The sequence below is a fragment of the Salmo salar genome, chromosome 03 (assembly GCF_965601325.2).
Source record: "Salmo salar chromosome 03, fSalSal1, whole genome shotgun sequence".
NCBI classification, from domain to species: Eukaryota; Metazoa; Chordata; class Actinopteri; order Salmoniformes; family Salmonidae; genus Salmo; species Salmo salar.
This window is the reverse complement of record NC_138293.1, coordinates 39,558,396-39,577,838: the sequence shown is the minus strand read 5'-3', so window position 1 is coordinate 39,577,838 and position 19,443 is coordinate 39,558,396. Positions and strand designations below refer to the sequence as shown.

The 19,443-nt window shown below is 44.6% G+C and overlaps 1 protein-coding gene across 1 annotated transcript; it reads left to right on the top strand.

Annotated features, from left to right (window-relative positions):
* The first annotated feature begins 2,443 nt into the window (after nucleotides 1-2,443).
* Nucleotides 2,444-6,570, top strand: LOC106600060 (Golgi reassembly-stacking protein 2). Its single transcript, XM_014191398.3, has 10 exons — nucleotides 2,444-2,630; nucleotides 3,374-3,454; nucleotides 3,728-3,931; nucleotides 4,014-4,100; nucleotides 4,239-4,369; nucleotides 4,459-4,594; nucleotides 5,076-5,199; nucleotides 5,559-5,657; nucleotides 5,769-5,864; nucleotides 6,031-6,570. The coding sequence occupies exons 1-10, from the start codon at nucleotides 2,568-2,570 to the stop codon at nucleotides 6,303-6,305; spliced, it is 1,296 nt and encodes a 431-aa protein (XP_014046873.2). The 5' UTR covers nucleotides 2,444-2,567; the 3' UTR covers nucleotides 6,306-6,570.
* Nucleotides 6,571-19,443: the final 12,873 nt, after the last annotated feature.

Here is a 19,443-nt window from a genome sequence, read left to right as displayed (position 1 = left end):
TTTGCAAATTAAATTAAAATATGTGGATTTCCCTCAACTGCAAGATAAAGAATGGTTGGCTCATTTTGCCTTCACCATGGACATCATTGTCCTCATGAATTAACTGAATTCCAAACTACAAGGGAAGGGCCTTTTTGCACATCAGATCTACAGCCTTGTCAAAGCCTTCAAGGGGAAATTACTCCTCCTGACCCGCCAAGTAGAAGCCAACAATCTCACCCACCTTCCAACACTACTAGTCTGTTCCCTGTCAGATGACCAGCAGGGAAAAGTATACATCGCTGCTGCATGCTTTGAACGTCCAGTGAACAGGTCAGGGATCCATAGCCGCAGGCAGAACAGTTGAAACTGGAGCAGCAGCACGACCAGGTGGACTGGGGACAGCAAGGAGTCATCAGGCCAGGTAGTCCTGAGGCATGGTCCTAGGGCTCAGGTCCTCCGAGAGAAAGAAAGAAAGAGAGAGAGAGAGAAAAGGAGAGAGAGAGAATTAGAGAGAGCATACTTAAATTCACACAGGACACCAGATAAGACAGGAGAAACACTCCAGATATAACAGACTGACCCTAGCCCCCTGACACATAAACTATTGCAGCATAAATACTGGAAGCTGAGACAGGAGGCGTCGGGAGACAGTGTGGCTTCGTCCGACGATACCCCCGGACAGGGCCAAACAGGCAGGATTCCTGCCTGCAAGAAAGTGGTAAATAATAGGCTGTTTGAAAGTTACAATTTTACAGGTAATGGAATGGGTATATGTCTGAAATGGGTATATAAGCTGCACCAGAGGCTGCTTAGGGGTAAACGGCTCATAACAATGGCCGGAATGGAGAGAATACCATTCAACAGATTCTGCTCCAGCCATTATCACGAGCCCGTCCTCCCCAATTAAGGTACCACCAACCTCCTGTGGTAAGCTGTCATTCTCTGACCCCGATAATAACACATAACACATTCACACACACCTTCACTGAGAGAGTCGTTCCAGGTCAATTCAGCAAGCCATGACACCCACCATCTCAAATTGTTCCGAAATCGTTTGTGTAGTTAGAAACAGGTAAGATTGGCATTCCTGAAACATTATTTTGTTTAAATATAATTTGATCTTGGATAAATGTCACTAATTAATTGCACCCAAATTGGCCATTTTAATTTATAGGATTCAGACAATATTCAATAACTATAGTATCCAACATACGATTTGGATGAAACTTCTTCCTACAGAGACATGAGGAATCCAAAATAAATTGTCAACCGATGGACCACCCCCCCCCCACACACACACACACATATGCATACCACACCAATCTCACCCCAACAACCAGTATACAATATCAGTTCTCTATTTTTGAATATGCGCTTTGTTTGGAGTATTACTATTACCAATACTCCAAACAAAGCGCATATTCAAAAATAGAGAACTGATATTGTATACTGGTGTGTGTGTGGGGGGGGGGGGGAGTGACACTATATCAGGAACAGTGTCATCTTGCACACTGATTCATGGTAAATAATGCAAGCGACTTCAATGACTCATTTCTCTGAACTGGGGGGAAAAACATCACCAGATTCACAGGGAATACATTACATAGTGTGAAGAAGCAATACACCAAACCGCAGCTTCATACTTCTTGTCAGACATAGAGAACTGATATGGTATACTGATTGTTGGGGTGGGATGTGGGGAGTCCGAGGGTGGCTTTTGATATTTTTGGGGGATTCCTCATGTTGGGTTCTATATTTATTCAATATTATCTGAATCCTATAAATTAAAAACACCAATTTGGGTGCAATTAATTAGCTTAATTTCTCAGATATAACATTAGATTTCAACAAAGTCATGTTTTAGGAACGCAAATCAAATGTTACTACAGATAACTACAGAATTGATTTCAGAACAATCTAAGATGGTGGGTGTCGAAATCCTCTTTCCTGTGCTTTTTAAGGTGAAACGACCCTGAGAGTCTTTCCAACGATTACACGTTAACACACCAGATGGTGACTAAGTGAACGATTACACTGGTAGCATAGTCTAGTTGTAGAACCATGAAAACATATCAAATAGCATTGTTTTATGATTAAAGGTTTATAATATTACACTGTTGTAGTGTATTTTATCGGTGACAGTTTAGATTCACTATCAATCTAAAAGGTGAACATTTCACAGCATATATACTTGTTATGTTTTATGATTCATATCAATATAATGTAATATATCAATATAATCATATCAGTATATTTATACCAATATCATATATCACAATTAAAAAGCAGCACCTGAAGAACTACACCTGCGCACGTCACCAGCCTACACTTGCCCCAACACACTGATCTTATGTCAGTTTTGCATTTTACCCCCACTAGTGAATAAGTTAGAATTTGGGATGGATAAACTGATTCCAGATCTGTGGCTAGGAATAACTCCCATCAGCCTTGTTTCCTGGTGGTCTGCCACGTAACAACACAAGCGCTCAGCTGGCAGAGTGGGCGACGTGTACCGGGTAACAATATTGCCGAAGCAGGAAAATATCTCACAATAAACCCTAAATACGATATATACTAGGGGTGTCATGGGGGGATTGCAGAGTGCCGAGATACCGGGAGGAGGATCCGAAGGCTACCATGTTCTTCGGGTAGATATGTGTTTGGTTTTAATTTTTATGTCTGCAATGAATGTTAGCTCGCTAGCAAGCATCCGCAGTAGTTGTCCCTCAGCAGGACCTACTGTAATTGTTGCCTCACGGTCAAATAGAGGCCGGGGATCACATTCTGGCCTACATGTAGCTAATACGAATAAGCAGTGTTAACGTTATTTTCCCCAGCATTTGCTACAGTGGCATTTTGGAATTGTACAAGTCAAACGTTTGAAAGGTGTTTGTTTTATTGGTTGCATGTATTGTTTAGCAAACAAGGTTAGCTGTAAAAACAACCAGACAGCTATGAACGAGGTGTGAATGAGCTTGCCAACTCAACGCTAGCTAGTTGTCAAAACAATAGCTTTTATAGGTGCAGCCACGTTGCTGACAGAATCCACAGTATCATGCCTCTTTCTACACATTTGTCTAACCACCTGAATGTATAGACCTCCATGTTCAAACCTTCACATCAATATGTTGATGTGACAACCATCTAATTGATCTTGAGATAGACAACAGGTGAAGCTTGTAATAAATACCTGTTTAATTCTAAGGCTACTGCTAAATGTTCAAAGGTGATGTGAAGCTCCCTAACCTCTGCTAAGAAGACTGGACCTCATGGCACAGGCAGTAGTGTGAATACCCTGTAACTGCTCCTTGTTCAAGCCTTGCTCCAGCTGCTCCATTTCAATCTCAAAATACAGTTGTTACAAGTCACGATGTCTCTGTCTTCTCCCAAGGTTCAGGAGAACTCTCCAGGACACCGGGCAGGACTGGAGCCTTTCTTTGACTTCATCGTCTCCATCAACAATGAAAGACTGGTATGCGTAGACATGCTGTTGAATAAGCATGTTCAACACACTAACTGTAGACACATACACAAACCCCCACTGACGGTGAGGATGCTGGTGTATGATATATAGCTCAAATTCAGGGATGGGGAAACTTTGATTGGGGTGGGTCTGTGTACCCACATCCATTTTAATTGGTCCGCGGGCCTACATAAGGAGGGGGCTGCCAGTTGCCCATCCCGGCTCTAATGGATGTCCGTTCTACTCATTATAATTCTATAATTTATCCTGTCTCTGTTTCAGAACAAGGACAATGACACCCTGAAGGACCTATTGAAGGCCAGTGTGGAGAAGCCAGTCAGGATGCTGGTCTACTCCTCGAAGACCCTGGAGCTCAGGGAGTCCACCGTCATCCCTAGCAACCTCTGGGGTGGCCAGGGCCTGCTGGGAGTCTCCATACGCTTCTGCAGCTTCGAGGGAGCCAATGAGAACATCTGGCACGTGCTGGTGAGTAGCCAGTAGCCGAAAGGTGTGTCCAATTTAGCTCATACCAGGCAGGTGTAATTCTTGGTATCTCTCTCTTTCTCAGGAGGTGGAGCCTAACTCTCCAGCAGCCCTGGCTGGCTTGCGGCCCCACACTGATTACATCATAGGAGCCGACACCGTTATGAACGAGGTGCGTATAGTGACAAAACTACACCGTGCGTTCTACTCTAGGACTAAAGACTGCGAGCTTCACAAACTAGCCAATAAGCATTTGGATATAAGTCATTGAAGTTTCTCCCTCCCTTCCACCTCTCTCCCTCTCTCTCAGTCGGAGGACCTGTTTTCCCTGATAGAGACCCATGAAGGGAAGGGGCTGAAGCTGTATGTTTATAACACAGACACAGACAACTGCAGAGAGGTGGTCATCACCCCGAACAGCGCCTGGGGAGGGGAGGGCAGGTAACAAACATACAGTACACACACACACACACACACACACACACACCTCAGTCTGACGAGTGACATCATCTACTGTTCTCTTGTTCCAGTCTGGGATGTGGGATAGGATACGGGTACCTGCACAGAATTCCCACCCGACCATTTGAAGAGGGGAAGAAGATCCGTTTTCCAGGTCCTCTTCCCAGTGGTGAGCCCATCAGCCCGCTCAAGGATGGATTCACTCAGGTTAGTATCAACCCAGAACTTGACCCAAGAATCAGAACAACTAGAACTGCCTGGACAGTCGATAGACAGTCACTTTATGCTTTTTTTTGTCATCCTTTTTGCAATAACATATTTTGGAAATAGAGGGCTGAAATGACCAGACCAAGTCTAAAGTACCCATACTGTAGCTTTAGTGTCAGCCTCATAATAGTATCCCATCGATTTGAAGTGTTTACTTTTTTGCATTTCCCCCCGCCCCCCTTATTTGCTTTCCCTCCACCCCCTCATCAGGGAAGGCTATGAGAGGCTCATTATGTCAGAATGTCACTCCCAACTCAGACAGGCACGTCAGAGGAAAAATGTTCATTCAAATGAATAATTACTTGTTTAAATGCACTTGACCTTACCTGTTCATCAACCGCCCCTCTCTCATATTTCTCTATTCCTCCCTCCCTCTCTCATCTCTTTTTTTTTCCCTGTCTTATTTCTCTCCCCCGCTCAGGTTCAGCTGTCAGCTGTAACCCCTCCGCCTGCCATGCCTTCTGTCCCCACGGGGCTCGAGGATTCGCTGTCCGGCCTGTCAATCAGCTCAGCCCCGCCCACTATCCCAAGCGAGTTTCAGACAGGTACCTCATCTCTCTTACTCTTTCGCAACATAATATGGTTATGAAATGGAATGTGACGCCAGGGTTAAACTTATCATTTTTCACTTTGCTCCAGATGGCCTCCCTCTGCTCCTATCAAACTCCCATTGGAAATGAATGATCTCAGTCAATGCTATGGATGGTCAAAAAATATCCTCTCTCTCCAATGCATTTTTGTTCTGATGGCTAGGGTTGAGGACAATTTCAATTCAGAAAGTAAACCCAATTCTACTTTCCTAATTGAAATCATTGAAGAGAATTGGAGTTTCAGTGTTTGGAATTAACTGGAATTGAAATGGAATTGACCCCAACCCTGCTGACTGCTCGTTTTTCTCTCCCAGGTCTCCCCACTGTTCCCCTGCTACCCACCTCTATCAGCCCCTCCCTGAGCCCCCTAAACCCTGCCTCCACGACCTTCAACCCCGCCACCACGCTACCAGGTCAGCACACGTTTCTCCTCAGAATTTTGGTTTATGATCAAATTGAAACGATCAAATCATACACTTTTCTACACTGACTAAATATATATGTTTATTTGTGTGCTATTGTAGGTCTGATGCCTCTCCCGGGCAGCTTCCCCCTACTTCCAAACCTCACCAACCTCAACCTCGGCGCACTACCAGACCTCAGCGCTGTGTCGTTAGCAGGTATTAATGGGCTACCGCCACCTTGAACAGCGGGTTTATACTACCAGCAGCTAATGTTAGCAGCTATTGTTAACATTGAGTTACCGCCCCCAGGGGATAACATGTATTAGTGTACATGTTCCTGTGTTCACTTTCAGATCTCTCTCCTCTCCCCGCTCCATTTCAGGTTTCCCTCCACTCGCCCCCCTCCCTCCTCTGAACCTGCCCGGAGTCACCCCCTTCCCCCCCATGCCTGCCATGCTGTCCCAGCTACCACTCCTGCCCCCAGGGGTAACATCTTTTCCCCCGGTCGACCTCTCTTCCTTCACCCTTCCAACAGTCGCCCCAGAGAAGCAGACCCTCCCCGATGCCACAGTTCCCTCTACTGCCACAGAATCAGCTGTCGCCTCGGAAACCGCCCCCACTGAATCACAGGCTTCCACGGAGACAACGTCGTCGTAACACAGGAAGAGTCTCAGACCTAGAACCAAACCTACCAGTTTCTGTCTCCTCTCTCTCTCTTTCACCCTCTATTTATTTAGCCAGGAGGGAGAGAAGCATATTTCCAGCGGTGAGGCTGGCGCACTCAGAAGGCAGTTAGTTGGAAAAGTGGAGCAGAGGAATGAATGATGGACAGATGGAATGAAGGAGTGGCAGTGGCTAGAAGCATAGTAGCCCTACCAGCCTGTCTGTCCCACCCGGCCTCAGTTTCATGTAAAATTTGAATTCTCTTCTGTACATCAGCTTTTTTATAACCTCCCAACCCTTTAGTAAACCCAGAAATCTCTTAGTTAATATTCCTTCATATATTCATTTTTGTTAAATTGCTTAGATTGCCCCTTCAACAGAAACAATCTGCAGTTGTTATATACATTTTTGGACTTATAAATTATGTACCCATTAATTCTTTAACCCCATTCTACCCCAAAATATAAGCTTGTTTTACACCAATGTTTGTAAACAAAGTAGATGTAAACACAAAACATGCCTAAAACTAACTTTAATTTTTATATCATGAATGTTCAGTCCTTGCATTTCTCCATCCCCATCCCTAAGCTTTTTACCGAAAGTGGGGCACGGAGTACGCTTTGTTTCAACTGCTGATTGCTGCTTTAAAGAATGAAATCTGCATTATTTTATGCCACATTTGTGTTTTGAAATCATTAGCTATGCATGCCTGTACCTATGTAATAAGTTTCTATGCACCGTTACGAACAGAGTGGACTAACTACCCTTTGCAAAATAAAAAAATTAAAATGGGAGTTGTTTAGGAGTGCAAGGACGAATGGAGTTATTGCACACACGCACTTCAGAGTAGACGTTCCCTAATGGTAATATGCAAAAACATGCTAGAACACGCCAATAGGATCATGCTAGCTCTTGCTTGGCTCTGCCCACCTCCTTTCTTATTCTGCCCACGATGATTAATTTGCTCCCATTGGAAATGACAGGCTGTGGTCTATCTTGGGTTAGTTATTTAAGCAATAAGGCATGAGGGGGTGTGGTATATTTTGACAATATACCATGGCAAAGGGCTGTTCTTATGCACGATGCAACGCGCAGTGCCCGGATACAGCCCTTAGCCGTGGTATATTGGCCATATACCACAAACCCCCAAGGTGCCTTATTGCTATTATGAACTGATGACCAACATAATGTTTTGTCATACCCATGGTATATGGTCTGATATACCACGGCTTTCATCCAGTCAGCATTCAGGGCTCGAACAACCCAGTTTATAAAAAGGTATTTGGTACCATCCTCTGACATGGCCAGATGGTGGGAAATGGAAGGCGCAGTGGGGCTGTTCAACCAAATGAGGGCACTGTGTACCAACTTTATTTTAACATCCTGTACATACATACTCGAGCAATAAAGCCAATGGAATTTTACAATACATTTTATTTGTGCGTTTTTTTAATATTGTTTTAAAAAAAGATGCACTTTTGTTGACTTTAAAAATGTTTAACATTTTGTAGAATAGTCTACTTGTTAAGTTTTTGCCTTGCATGTTCCATTGTCTGCTTAAAATGTACCCAGAAGAAAAATATAAATGCAACATGTAAAGTGTTGGTCCCATGTTTCATGAGCTGAAATAAAATAACCCAGTAATGTTCCATACACAAAAAAAGCTTATTTCTCAAATTTTGTGCACAAAATTATTTATATCCCTGTTTGTGAGCATTTCGTCTTTGCCAAGATAATTAATCCACCTGATAGGTGTGGCATATCAAGATGCTCAATAAAAAGCATGATCATTACACAGGTGCACCTTGTGCGGGGGACAAAAGGCTACTAAAATGTGCCGTTTTGTCACAACACAATGCCATAAATGTCTTAAGTTTTGTGGGAGATTGCAATTGGCATGCAGACTGCAGGAAAGTCCACCAGAGCTGTTGCCCGAGAATTTAATGTTCTCTACCATAAGCTGCTTCCAACGTCATTTTAGAGATTTTGGCAGTACGTTCAACCGGCCTCACAACCGCAGACCACTTTGAAACCACACCAGGCCAGGACCTCCACAACCATCTTTTTCTCCTGTGGGATCGTCTGAGACCAGCCAGTTGCACAGCTGATGAAACTGGGTTTACACAACTGAAGAATTTCTGCCAAACTGTCTCAGGGATGCTCATCCAAGGTCTTGACCTGACTGCAGTTCGGCGTCGTAACGAACTTCAGTGGGTAAATGCTCCCTTTTGATGGACACTGGCACTCTGGAGAAGTGTGCTCTTCATAGATGAATCCCGGTTTCAACTGTACCAGACAGATGGCAGACAGCTTGTATGGCGTTGTGCAGGCGAGCAGTTTGCTGGTGTCAACGTTATGAAAAGAGTGCCCCATGGTGGAGGTGGGATTATGGTATGGGCAAGCATAAGCTACGGACAATGAACAAAATTCTATTTTATCGATGGCAATTTGAATGCACAGATATACCATGACGAGATCCTGAGGCCCATTGTCGTGCCATTCATCCACCGCCATCACTTCATGTTTCAGCATGATAATGCACCGCCCCATGTCGCAAGGATCTGTACACAATTCCTGGAATCTGAAAATGTCCCAGTTCTTCCATGGGCGGCATACTCACCAGACATGTAACCCATTGAGCATGTTTGGGATGCTCTGGATTTACGTGTACGACAGTGTGTTCCAGTTCCCATCAATATCCAGCAACTTCGCATTGCCATTGAATAGGAGCGGGACAACATTCCACAATCAACAGCCTGATCAACACTATGTGAAGGAGATGTTGCGCTGCATGAGGCAAATGGTGGTCACACCAGATACTGACTGGTTTTCTGATCCATGCACACCCCTACCTTTTTTTAAAGATGTCTGTGACCAACAGATGCATATCTGTATTCTCAGTCATGTGAAATTCATAGATTAATGAATTTATTTCAATTGACTGATTTCTTTATATGAACTGTAACTCAATCTTTAAAATTGTTGCATGTTGCATTTATATTTTTGTTCAGTGTTGCTACACAAGAACAACTAGACAAGAGCCATTGCATTTGAATAAGTATAGCCTAAAAACTCATGAAGAAACTACAACTTTATCGGTATTATTGCAAGATATTGACGCCTGAACCGAGTGTACTCCCCTGTCTGCGTTCCATTGGATGTTATTGGATGCAAGTGGATTTAGGTCCGTTTTTCCTGAAAAACAGGAAAAGAACGCAAGACAACATGGCTTACGGTAGAGTAGTAAAATAACAAATCAATAGACACCTGTTGTTGGGAGAGAAGTGGTCGCCAGCGCAGAAACCGAGCCAGGGCCGGTTTCCCAAAGGCATTGTAAGGATAAGTTAATTGTTAGAAGTTAGAACCTTAAACTCAGCCTTAAGATGCTTTTGTGAAACCGGGCCAAATCCTTGGATTCGAACCTTGACTCGCATGCGTCCCAGACAGGTATGAAAACACTGACTTGGAACTCACTCAGCTGTGATGGTATACCTCATTGGATGGGTGTGGGACTCACACCCAGGGGCCGATTCAATCAGATACGCTTTAGCCGACATCCGCATTGCAGATGTTTCGATTGTGCCGGAGGTGGAACTCCATTAGCTGTCAAATCCACAAGTAGGTCCCGACATTATTGCCTAAAGCGAACATTTCCATTGGATGCACGGAGTTGCATGAAGAGAAATCCAATGCAGCCTTCACCCGGATCTGGCTATTTTGTTTAATGATTTTCAATTTGAGCAGAACAGATTTTAGCATGTAAATCTTGGTGGAGCAAACTTATTTTCGAGGGGGGGTGCATGCCAGCAAAGCCACTACACAACACAACACTAAACAATACATTCATTGAACTATAACGGTGACAAACAGTGCCCACAAACTGTTAGAGGCAATCCGTAATTTTCGATTAAGACAACGAGCAAACTAGGATGGAACTAGTCAATATAACTATTTGTTAAGCACTTTTGAAATGTACAGCGACAGAATTCAGAACATGAGCCGTTCTCACAGTGTTCTCCACGTACACCAATAAATAAAGGGGGCATAAAAGCAGACAATGAAAGCTCTTACAATATTTAATGATTACATTTCTCTAAAACAGGCTATAGGCTACATGTGCACCACCAACTCAGAACAGTAGGCTAAGTTATGAGGGGGGAAAGGGACCAAATTATTTGGGTGAGGCACACAGCTTACTACACAACATACACTTAGTATTACTTTCTTGGCTACAGTATACATATCTCCCTTGTATATTACATCATTTATGAAGCACCATACAATACATTTTTGGACTCACCTTGTTGTACTCTGCTCACTTGAACAGGAAGGTGGCGTGGCGGTCCTTCTTGTGAGTTGGATGACCATTCAAAATTATTTTCCCAGTCTGAACTAGTTTTTTTTCAGTTACGATTTGTCTTGAACTCACTGAAATCTGAGATTTCACTGAAGTCTGAGATTTCCTAGTACAGAGTTTCCAGTTGTTTTGAATGCAGCAGAAGTCATGCTGGATTGAAAGCACTTTACCAATTGGATATCACGAAATTTGGGAGAAAGGGGGTAAAAAAAACAGGATAAACATTCACGTGACGCCATGGGCCAGAAGTTACGATCTTGTCTCATCGCTGCAACTCCCCTATGGACTCGGCAAAGGTCGAGAACCAAGCCGCACTGCTTTTTGACACGCTGCTCACTTAACCCGGAAGCCGGCCGCACCAATGTGTCAGAGGAAACACAGTCTAACTGACAACTGAGGTCAGCTTACAGGCACCCGGCCCACCACAAGGAGTCACTAGAGCACGATAAGACAAGGAAATCCCATCCGGCCAAACCCTCCCCTATCCCGGACGACGCTGGGCCAATTGTGCGCTGACCCATGGGTCTCCAGGTCATGACACAGCCTAGGATTGAACCAGAGGCTGCAGTCGCACCTCCGCACTCATCACCTATCCGGACCCGTTTTACTGCCGATGTGGAGCCCCATCGGGCCTTCACGACTGGACTACCGACGTTATCTGCCTGAGGGAGTTATCCAACTGGCCCCTCCGTTGCGACGTAACCTGAATGCCCATCTGCGGCCAGCTAATCGTTAGCTGTCTTATCGGCTGCTATCTGAATAGGTCTATCGGCCAATTTTCTTGGGCCACTATAATTATTTTGCCAATTGGATTGGTCCCCTCTACCACATGGAACCCCACTAATCTACCGACAGAAACGCACAAGGTGGCTAATAACAGACCATCTTCTGCCAACTTGCTACCCATGGCCCGGCTAGCTGTCTGAATCACCGTGACCGCAACCGACCTCACTACTCACTGGACCCTTTTGATCACTTGGCTAAGCATGCCACTCCTTAATGTCAATATGCCTTGTCCATTGCTGTTCTGGTTAGTGTCTATTGTCTTATTTCACTGTAGAGCCTTTAGCCCTGCTCATTATACCTTATCCAACCTCTCAGTTCCACCACCCACACATGCGATGACATCATCTGGTTTCAATGATGTTTCTAGAGACAATATCTCTCTCATCATCACTCAATGCCTAGGTTTACATCCACTGTATTCACATCCTACCATACCTTTGTCTGTACATTATACCTTGAAGCTATTTTATCGCCCCCAGAAACCTGCTTCTTTTACTCTCTGTTCCGGACGTCCTAGACAACCAATTCTCATAGCTTTTAGCCATACCCTTATCCTACTCCTCCTCTGTTCCTCTGGCAATGTAGAGGTGAATCCAGGCCCTGCAGTGCCTAGCTCCACTCCTATTCCCCAGGCGCTCTCTTTTGATGACTTCTGTAACCGTAATAGCCTTGGTTTCATGCATGTTAACATTATAAGCCTCCTCCCTAAGTTTGTTTTATTCATCGCTTTAGCACACTCTGCCAACCCGGATGTCCTAGCCGTGTCTGAATCCTGGCTTAGGAAGATCACCAAAAACTCTGAAATCTCCATCCCTAACTACAACATTTTCAGACAAGATAGAACGGCCAAAGGGGGCGGTCTTGCAATCCACTGCAGAGATAGCCTGCAGAGTTCTGTCCTACTATCCAGGTCTGTACCCAAACAATTTGAACTTCTACTTTTAAAAATCCACCTCTCTGAAAACATGTCTCTCACCGTTGCCGCCTGCTATAGACCACCCTCTGCCCCCAGCTGTGCTCTGGACACCATATGTGAACTGATTGCCCCCCATCTATCTTCAGAGCTCATGCTGCTAGGTGACCTAAACTGGGACATGCTTAACACCCCAGACATCCTACAATCTAAGCTTGATGCCCTCAATCTCACACAAATTATCAATGAACCTACCAGGTACCACCCCAAAGCCATAAACAGGGGCACCCTCATAGATATCATCCTAACCAACCTGCCCTCTAAATACACCTCTGCTGTTTTCAACCAAGATCTCAGCGATCACTGCCTCATTGCCTGCATCCGTAATGGGTCAGCGGTCAAACGACCTCCACTCATCACTGTCAAACGTTCCCTGAAACACTTCAGCGAGCAGGCCTTTCTAATCGACCTGGCCGGGGTATCCTGGAATGATATTGACCTCATCCCTTCAGTAGAGGATGCCTGGTTATTTTTTTTTAAATGCCTTCCTCACCATCTTAAATAAGCATGCCTCATTCAAGAAATGTAGAACCAGGAATAGATATAGCCATTGGTTCTCTCCAGACCTGACTGCCCTTAACCAACACAAAAACATCCTGTGGCCTTCTGCATTAGCATCGAACAGCCCCCGTGATATGCAACTTTTCAGGGAAGTTAGAAACCAATATACACCGGCAGTTAGAAAAGCCAAGGCTAGCTTTTTCAAGCAGAAATTAGCTTCCTGCAACACAAACTCAAAAAAGTTCTGGGACACTGTAAAGTCCTTGGAGAATAAGAGCACCTCCTCCCAGCTGCCCACTGTACTGAGGATAGGAAACTCTGTCACCACCGATAATTCCACATTAATTGAGAATTTCAATAAGCATTTTTCTACGGCTGGCCATGCTTTCCACCTGGCTACCCCTACCCCGGTCAACAGCACTGCACCCCCCACAGCAACTCGCCCAAGTCTTCCCCATTTCACCTTCTTCCAAATCCAGTAAGCTGATGTACTGAAAGAGCTGCAAAATCTGGACCCCTACAAATCAGCCGGGCTAGACAATCTGGACCTTTTCTTTCTAAAATTATCTGCCGAAATTGTTGCAACCCCTATTACTAGCCTGTTCAACCTCTCTTTCGTGTCGTCTGAGATTCCCAAAGATTGGAAAGCAGCTGTGGTCACCCCCCTCTTCAAAGGGGGGGACACTCTTGACCCAAACTGCTACAGACCTATATCTATCCTACCCTGCATCTCTAAGGTCTTCGAAAGCCAAGTCAACAAACAGATTACCGACCATTTCGAATCCCACCGCACCTTCTCCGCTATGCAATCTGGTTTCAGAGCTGGTCATGGGTGCACCTCAGCCATGCTCAAGGTCCTAAACGATATCTTAACCACCATCGATAAGAAACAATACTGTGCAGCCATATTCATTGACCTGGCCAAGGCTTTCAACTCTGTCAATCACCACATCCTTATCGGCAGACTCAACAGCCTTGGTTTCTCAAATAATTGCCTCGCCTGGTTCACCAACTACTTCTCTGATAGAGTTCAGTGTGTCAAATCGGAGGGCCTGTTGTCAGGGCCTCTGGCAGTCTCTATGGGGGTGCCACAGGGTTCAATTTTTGGGCCGACTCTTTTCTCTGTATACATCAATGATGTCGCTCTTGCTGCTGGTAAGTCTCTGATCCACCTCTACGCAGACGACACCATTCTGTAGACTTCTGGCCCTTCTTTGGACACTGTGTTAACTACCCTCCAGATGAGCTTCAATGCCATACAACTCTCCTTCCGTGGCCTCCAACTGCTCTTAAATACAAGTAAAACTAAATGCATGCTCTTCAACCGATCGCTGCCTGCACCTGCCCGCCCATCCATCATCATTAGCCTCCAATACCCTACTCAATAAATTGGATGCAGTCTATCACAGTTTTGTCACCAAAGCCCCATATACTACCCACCACTGCGACCTGTACGCTCTCGTTGGCTGGCCCTCGCTTCATACTCATCGCCAAACCCACTGGCTCCAGGTCATCTACAAGACCCTGCTAGGTAAAGTTCCCCCTTATCTCAGCTCGCTGGTCACCATAGCAGCACCCACCTGTAGCACGCGCTCCAGCAGGTATATCTCTCTGGTCACCCCCAAAGCCAATTCCTCCTTCGGCCGCCTCTCCTTCCAGTTCTCTGCTGCCAATGACTGGAACGAACTACAAAAATCTCTAAAACTGGAAACACTTATCTCCCTCACTAGCTTTAAGCACCAGCTGTCAGAGCAGCTCACAGATTACTGCACCTGTACATAGCCCATCTATAATTTAGCCCATACAACTACCACTTCCCGTACTGTATTTATTTATTTTACTCCTTTGCACCCCATTATTTCTATTTCTACTTTGCGCTTTCTTCCACTGCAAATCTACCATTCCAGTGTTTTACTTGCTATATTGTATTTACATCGCCAGCATGGCCTTTTTTGCCTTTAGCTCCCTTATCTCACCTCATTTGCTCACTTTGTATATAGACTTATTTTTCTACCATATTATTGACTGTATGTTTGTTTTACTCCATGTGTAACTCTGTGTTGTTGTATGTGTCAAACTGCTTGCTTTATCTTGGCCAGGTCGCAATTGTAAATGAGAACTTGTTCTCAACTTGCCTACCTGGTTAAATAAAGGTGAAATAAAAATAAATAAAAATTGTTGAATTTGAGATTTCCAACTTGTGTAATGTTTATGTCCAAAGACACGTTTTATCTATAATTTCTCTTCATATGTCAAGGCTTGAAAAGGATTTATCAATAGATTGACAACTTGATTCATGATGATGAGTGCTTGTCTAGCTTGCTAGCTAAGATTTTTAAAGTATGATGTTGACATGATCAGTCCAATCAAAGCTACGGTAGATATAACGTGATCTGATGTCATTTTATCTGTGGCCAATGACCTTGAGCCTTCTTGAACGGGCACTTATAATGTAAGTCTATGGCAGCACCCAAGGGGCTTGAATTTTCGAGCTCTACCCATAGATTTTACAGTGATGTAGTGTCCCCATGGGTGACAGAACTCTAAGCCAATCACGGAGCAACTAGAGAACATTATCAACCCCTACGCTCCGTATTTTCAGCTCGCTGCCCCACCACCACAGAAAGCACTGAGCTAGGCTGAAACACCTGCATTTTGGAGCTGCCTCACTCAAGAAAGCAAAAAAGAGACCACGTTTGTATGCAATTTTTTTTATATGTGGCTTTATAATTCCAGATTTTTTTTACATTGTTTGCAAACTGATATGTGACTAATGCCAAAATAACATGCAAAACAGGCCCAAAAAATATATATATATCTTTTTTTGCTAAACAGGTGGGGCTCAAAACATGTGTGGCTGCCCACCTGCCCTGAATGACACGTCGCCAATGAATTTGCGCATCATTATTTCTATATAGCCTAAACTAGGGCTCTCAAATCCTGTTCCCAATGAACTATCATCCTGTAGGTTTTCCCTCCAACCCTAGTCAGCACACATGATTCTAATAGCCTACCCTAATTAGTTGGTTGATAAACTGAACCAGGTTAGTTAAAACTGGGGTTAGAGCAGGATAGTAGCTCTCCAGGAACAGGGTTTGAGACCCCTGGGCCTTACCACAAAGACATCAGATTTGACAGCTCACTGTTACACCTCCAACACCACAAAGACATCAGATTTGACAGCTCACTGTTACACCTCCAACACCACAAAGACATCAGATTTGACAGCTCTAACACAGTTACACCTCCAACACCACAAAAACATCAACTACCCAGCAGCATACCACCCTGCATTCCACTGCTGGCTTGTTTCTGAAGGTAAGCAGAGTTGGGCCCTGGATGGGAGACCAGATGCTGCTGGAAGTGGTGTTGGAGAGCCAGTAGGAGGCACCCTTTCCTCTGGTCTAAAAAATAATATCCCAGAGCAGTGATTGGGGTTATTGCCCTGTGTAGGGTGCTGTCTTTCAGATGGGATGTTAAATGGGTGTCCTGACTCTCTGTGGTCACTAAAGATCCCATGACACTTATTGTAAGAGTAGAGGTGTTAACCCTGGTGTCCTGGCTAAATTCCCAATCTGGACCCCATACCATCATTTACATTTTAGTCATTTAGCGGCGCTCTTATCCAGAGCGACTTACAGTAGTGAATGCATACATTTCATACATTTTTTTCTCCCCGTACTGGTCCCCCATGGGAAATTAACCCACAACCCTGTCATTGCTAACACCATGCTCGACCAACTGAGCCACACGGGACCCAGTTTACAATTGGCTCATTCATCTCCCCTGTAACTATTCCCCAGGTTGTTGCTGTAATTGAGGATGTGTTCTGTTGACTTCCTGGTAAAATAAGGATTAAATAAAAAATATTTAAAAAAAAAAAGCTATGTGGGTGCTGGTTAATGCTTGACCTAATTGAATCTCGGCTACTGCTTTGGAGGTTATGCTTTTCGTTGAATAAGAAAGTTTCATGTAAACTTAATTTCACTAAAACCATGTCAAACTGGTTAAGTAGCCCACGTTAGTATTTATTTTATTTTATTGTTAAACACCTCACCTGTAGTGTTGGCCTACACATGTGTTGTAATAACTACCACAAGTGAATAAAGGTAATAAAAGGTATTTCTTCTACTATATTAGTTTTGCCATCTTCTTGGACAAAGAGGGGGAACTCCCCGAATAGAACAGCCTGCGAGGCAACAACCTTGTCTTCCTCAAGAACCCCTGCCGAACTGGCAGGGGTTCTTGAGGAAGACAAGGTTGTTGCCTCGCAGGCTGTTCTATTCGCCATAGGGAGAGAAGCTCTGATCTCTGAACCTCTTCTAAACAAATATACTGTCGCCAGTGAACTGTATTCTGATTATGTGATATGTTTATACCCAGTAACTTCAGAAAAAAGCTAATTGTATTGACTTTATTCACACTTTTTTTTGTTTCGGTTCACTAGCAACACGCATCATATGCGGAAGCACATGCCTCCCAGGCGGTAGTTCGGTTAGACCCTCTTCAGTGATTGAGATTCCACATAACCATGACTGCATATGAATGTCATGAAATAGGGCAGAAATGCAGTCTTGCAGCAAAGAAACACCTAAGCACTTTATAAAGGCACAGATCTGATTAAAATCATATGTTTAATAAAGTCGTGGTTGGATTTGTATAATGATTAGAACCTATTGTCAAATATGATCATGTATAATATACTGCTCAAAAAAATAAAGGGAACAAATAAACAACACAATGTAACTCCAAGTCAATCACACCTCTGTGAAATCAAACTGTCCACTTAGGAAACAACACTGATTGACAATACATTTCACATGCTGTTGTGCAAATGGAATAGACAACAGGTGGAAATTATAGGCAATTAGCAAGACACCCCCAATAAAGGAGTGGTTCTGCAAGTGGTAACCACAGACCACTTCTCAGTTCCTATGCTTCCTGGCTGATGTTTTGGTCACTTTTGAATGCTGGCGGTGCTTTCACTCTAGTGGTAGCATGAGACGGAGTCTACAACCCACACAAATGGCTCAGGTAGTGCAGCTCATCCAGGACGGCACATCAATGCGAGCTGTGGCAAGAAGGTTTGCTGTGTCTGTCAGCGTAGTGTCCAGAGCATGGAGGCGCTACCAGGAGACAGGCCAGTACATCAGGAGACGTGGAGGAGGCCGTAGGAGGGCAACAACCCAGCAGCAGGACCGCTACCTCCGCCTTTGTGCAAGGAGGAGCAGGAGGAGCACAGCCAGAGCCCTGCAAAATGACCTCCAGCAGGCCACAAATGTGCATGTGTCTGCTCAAACGGTCAGAAACAGACTCCATGAGGGTGGTATGAGGGCCCGACGTCCACAGGTGGGGGTTGTGCTTACAGCCCAACACCGTGCAGGACGTTTGGCATTTGCCAGAGAACACCAAGATTGGCAAATTCGCCACTGGCGCCCTGTGCTCTTCACAGATGAAAGCAGGTTCACACTGAGCACATGTGACAGACGTGACAGAGTCTGGAGACGCCGTGGAGAACGTTCTGCTGCCTGCAACATCCTCCAGCAAGACCGGTTTGGCGGTGGGTCAGTCATGGTGTGGGGGGGCATTTCTTTGGGGGGCCGCACAGCCCTCCATGTGCTCGCCAGAGGTAGCCTGACTGCCATTAGGTACCGAGATGAGATCCTCAGACCCCTTGTGAGACCATATGCTGGTGCGGTTGGCCCTGGGTTCCTCCTAATGCAAGACAATGCTAGACCTCATGTGGCTGGAGTGTGTCAGCAGTTCCTGCAAGAGGAAGGCATTGATGCTATGGACTGGCCCGCCCGTTCCCCAGACCTGAATCCAATTGAGCACATCTGGGACATCATGTCTCGCTCCATCCACCAACGCCACGTTGCACCGCAGACTGTCCAGGAGTTGGCGGAAGCTTTAGTCCAGGTCTGGGAGGAGATCCCTCAGGAGACCATCCGCCACCTCATCAGGAGCATGCCCAGGCTTTGTAGGGAGGTCATACAGGCACGTGGAGGCCACACACACTACTGAGCCTCATTTTGACTTGTTTTAAGGACATTACATCAAAGTTGGATCAGCCTGTAGTGTGGTTTTCCACTTTATTTTGAGTGTGACTCCAAATCCAGACCTCCATGGGTTGATAAATTGGATTTCCATTGATTATTTTGGTGTGATTTTGTTGTCAGCACATTCAACTATGTAAAGAAAAAAGTATTTAATAACATTATTTCTTTCATTCAGATCTAGGATGTGTTGTTTAAGTGTTCCCTTTATTTTTTTGAGCAGTGTATTTAAATGGTTATGACTTTAATTTAAAAGATAATTCAAACAGATGGCCAATGCAAGTAGTTACTGGGTTAATTTCATCTCATATTCCATAATATATATCCCATATTGGAGACTCAATGAAAGTTTAACATGCTGTTTCAAATATGTAGCCTACCATTTTGAAAATACACATACATCACACACATAATAATGACATTTATCCCATATTGGAGACTCAATTAAAGGACCGTTTC

What these genes read in the sequence shown, in the direction of transcription:
- LOC106600060 (XM_014191398.3), top strand. Translation starts at nt 2,568, where the DNA reads ATGGGGGGATTGCAGAGTGCCGAGATACCGGGAGGAGGATCCGAAGGC. An exon ending in TCAAGGATGGATTCACTCAG is followed by an intron (nt 4,595 to 5,075) that starts GTTAGTATCAAC and finishes TCCCCCGCTCAG; the next exon opens with GTTCAGCTGTCAGCTGTAAC. An exon ending in CCCCGCCACCACGCTACCAG is followed by an intron (nt 5,658 to 5,768) that starts GTCAGCACACGT and finishes GTGCTATTGTAG; the next exon opens with GTCTGATGCCTCTCCCGGGC.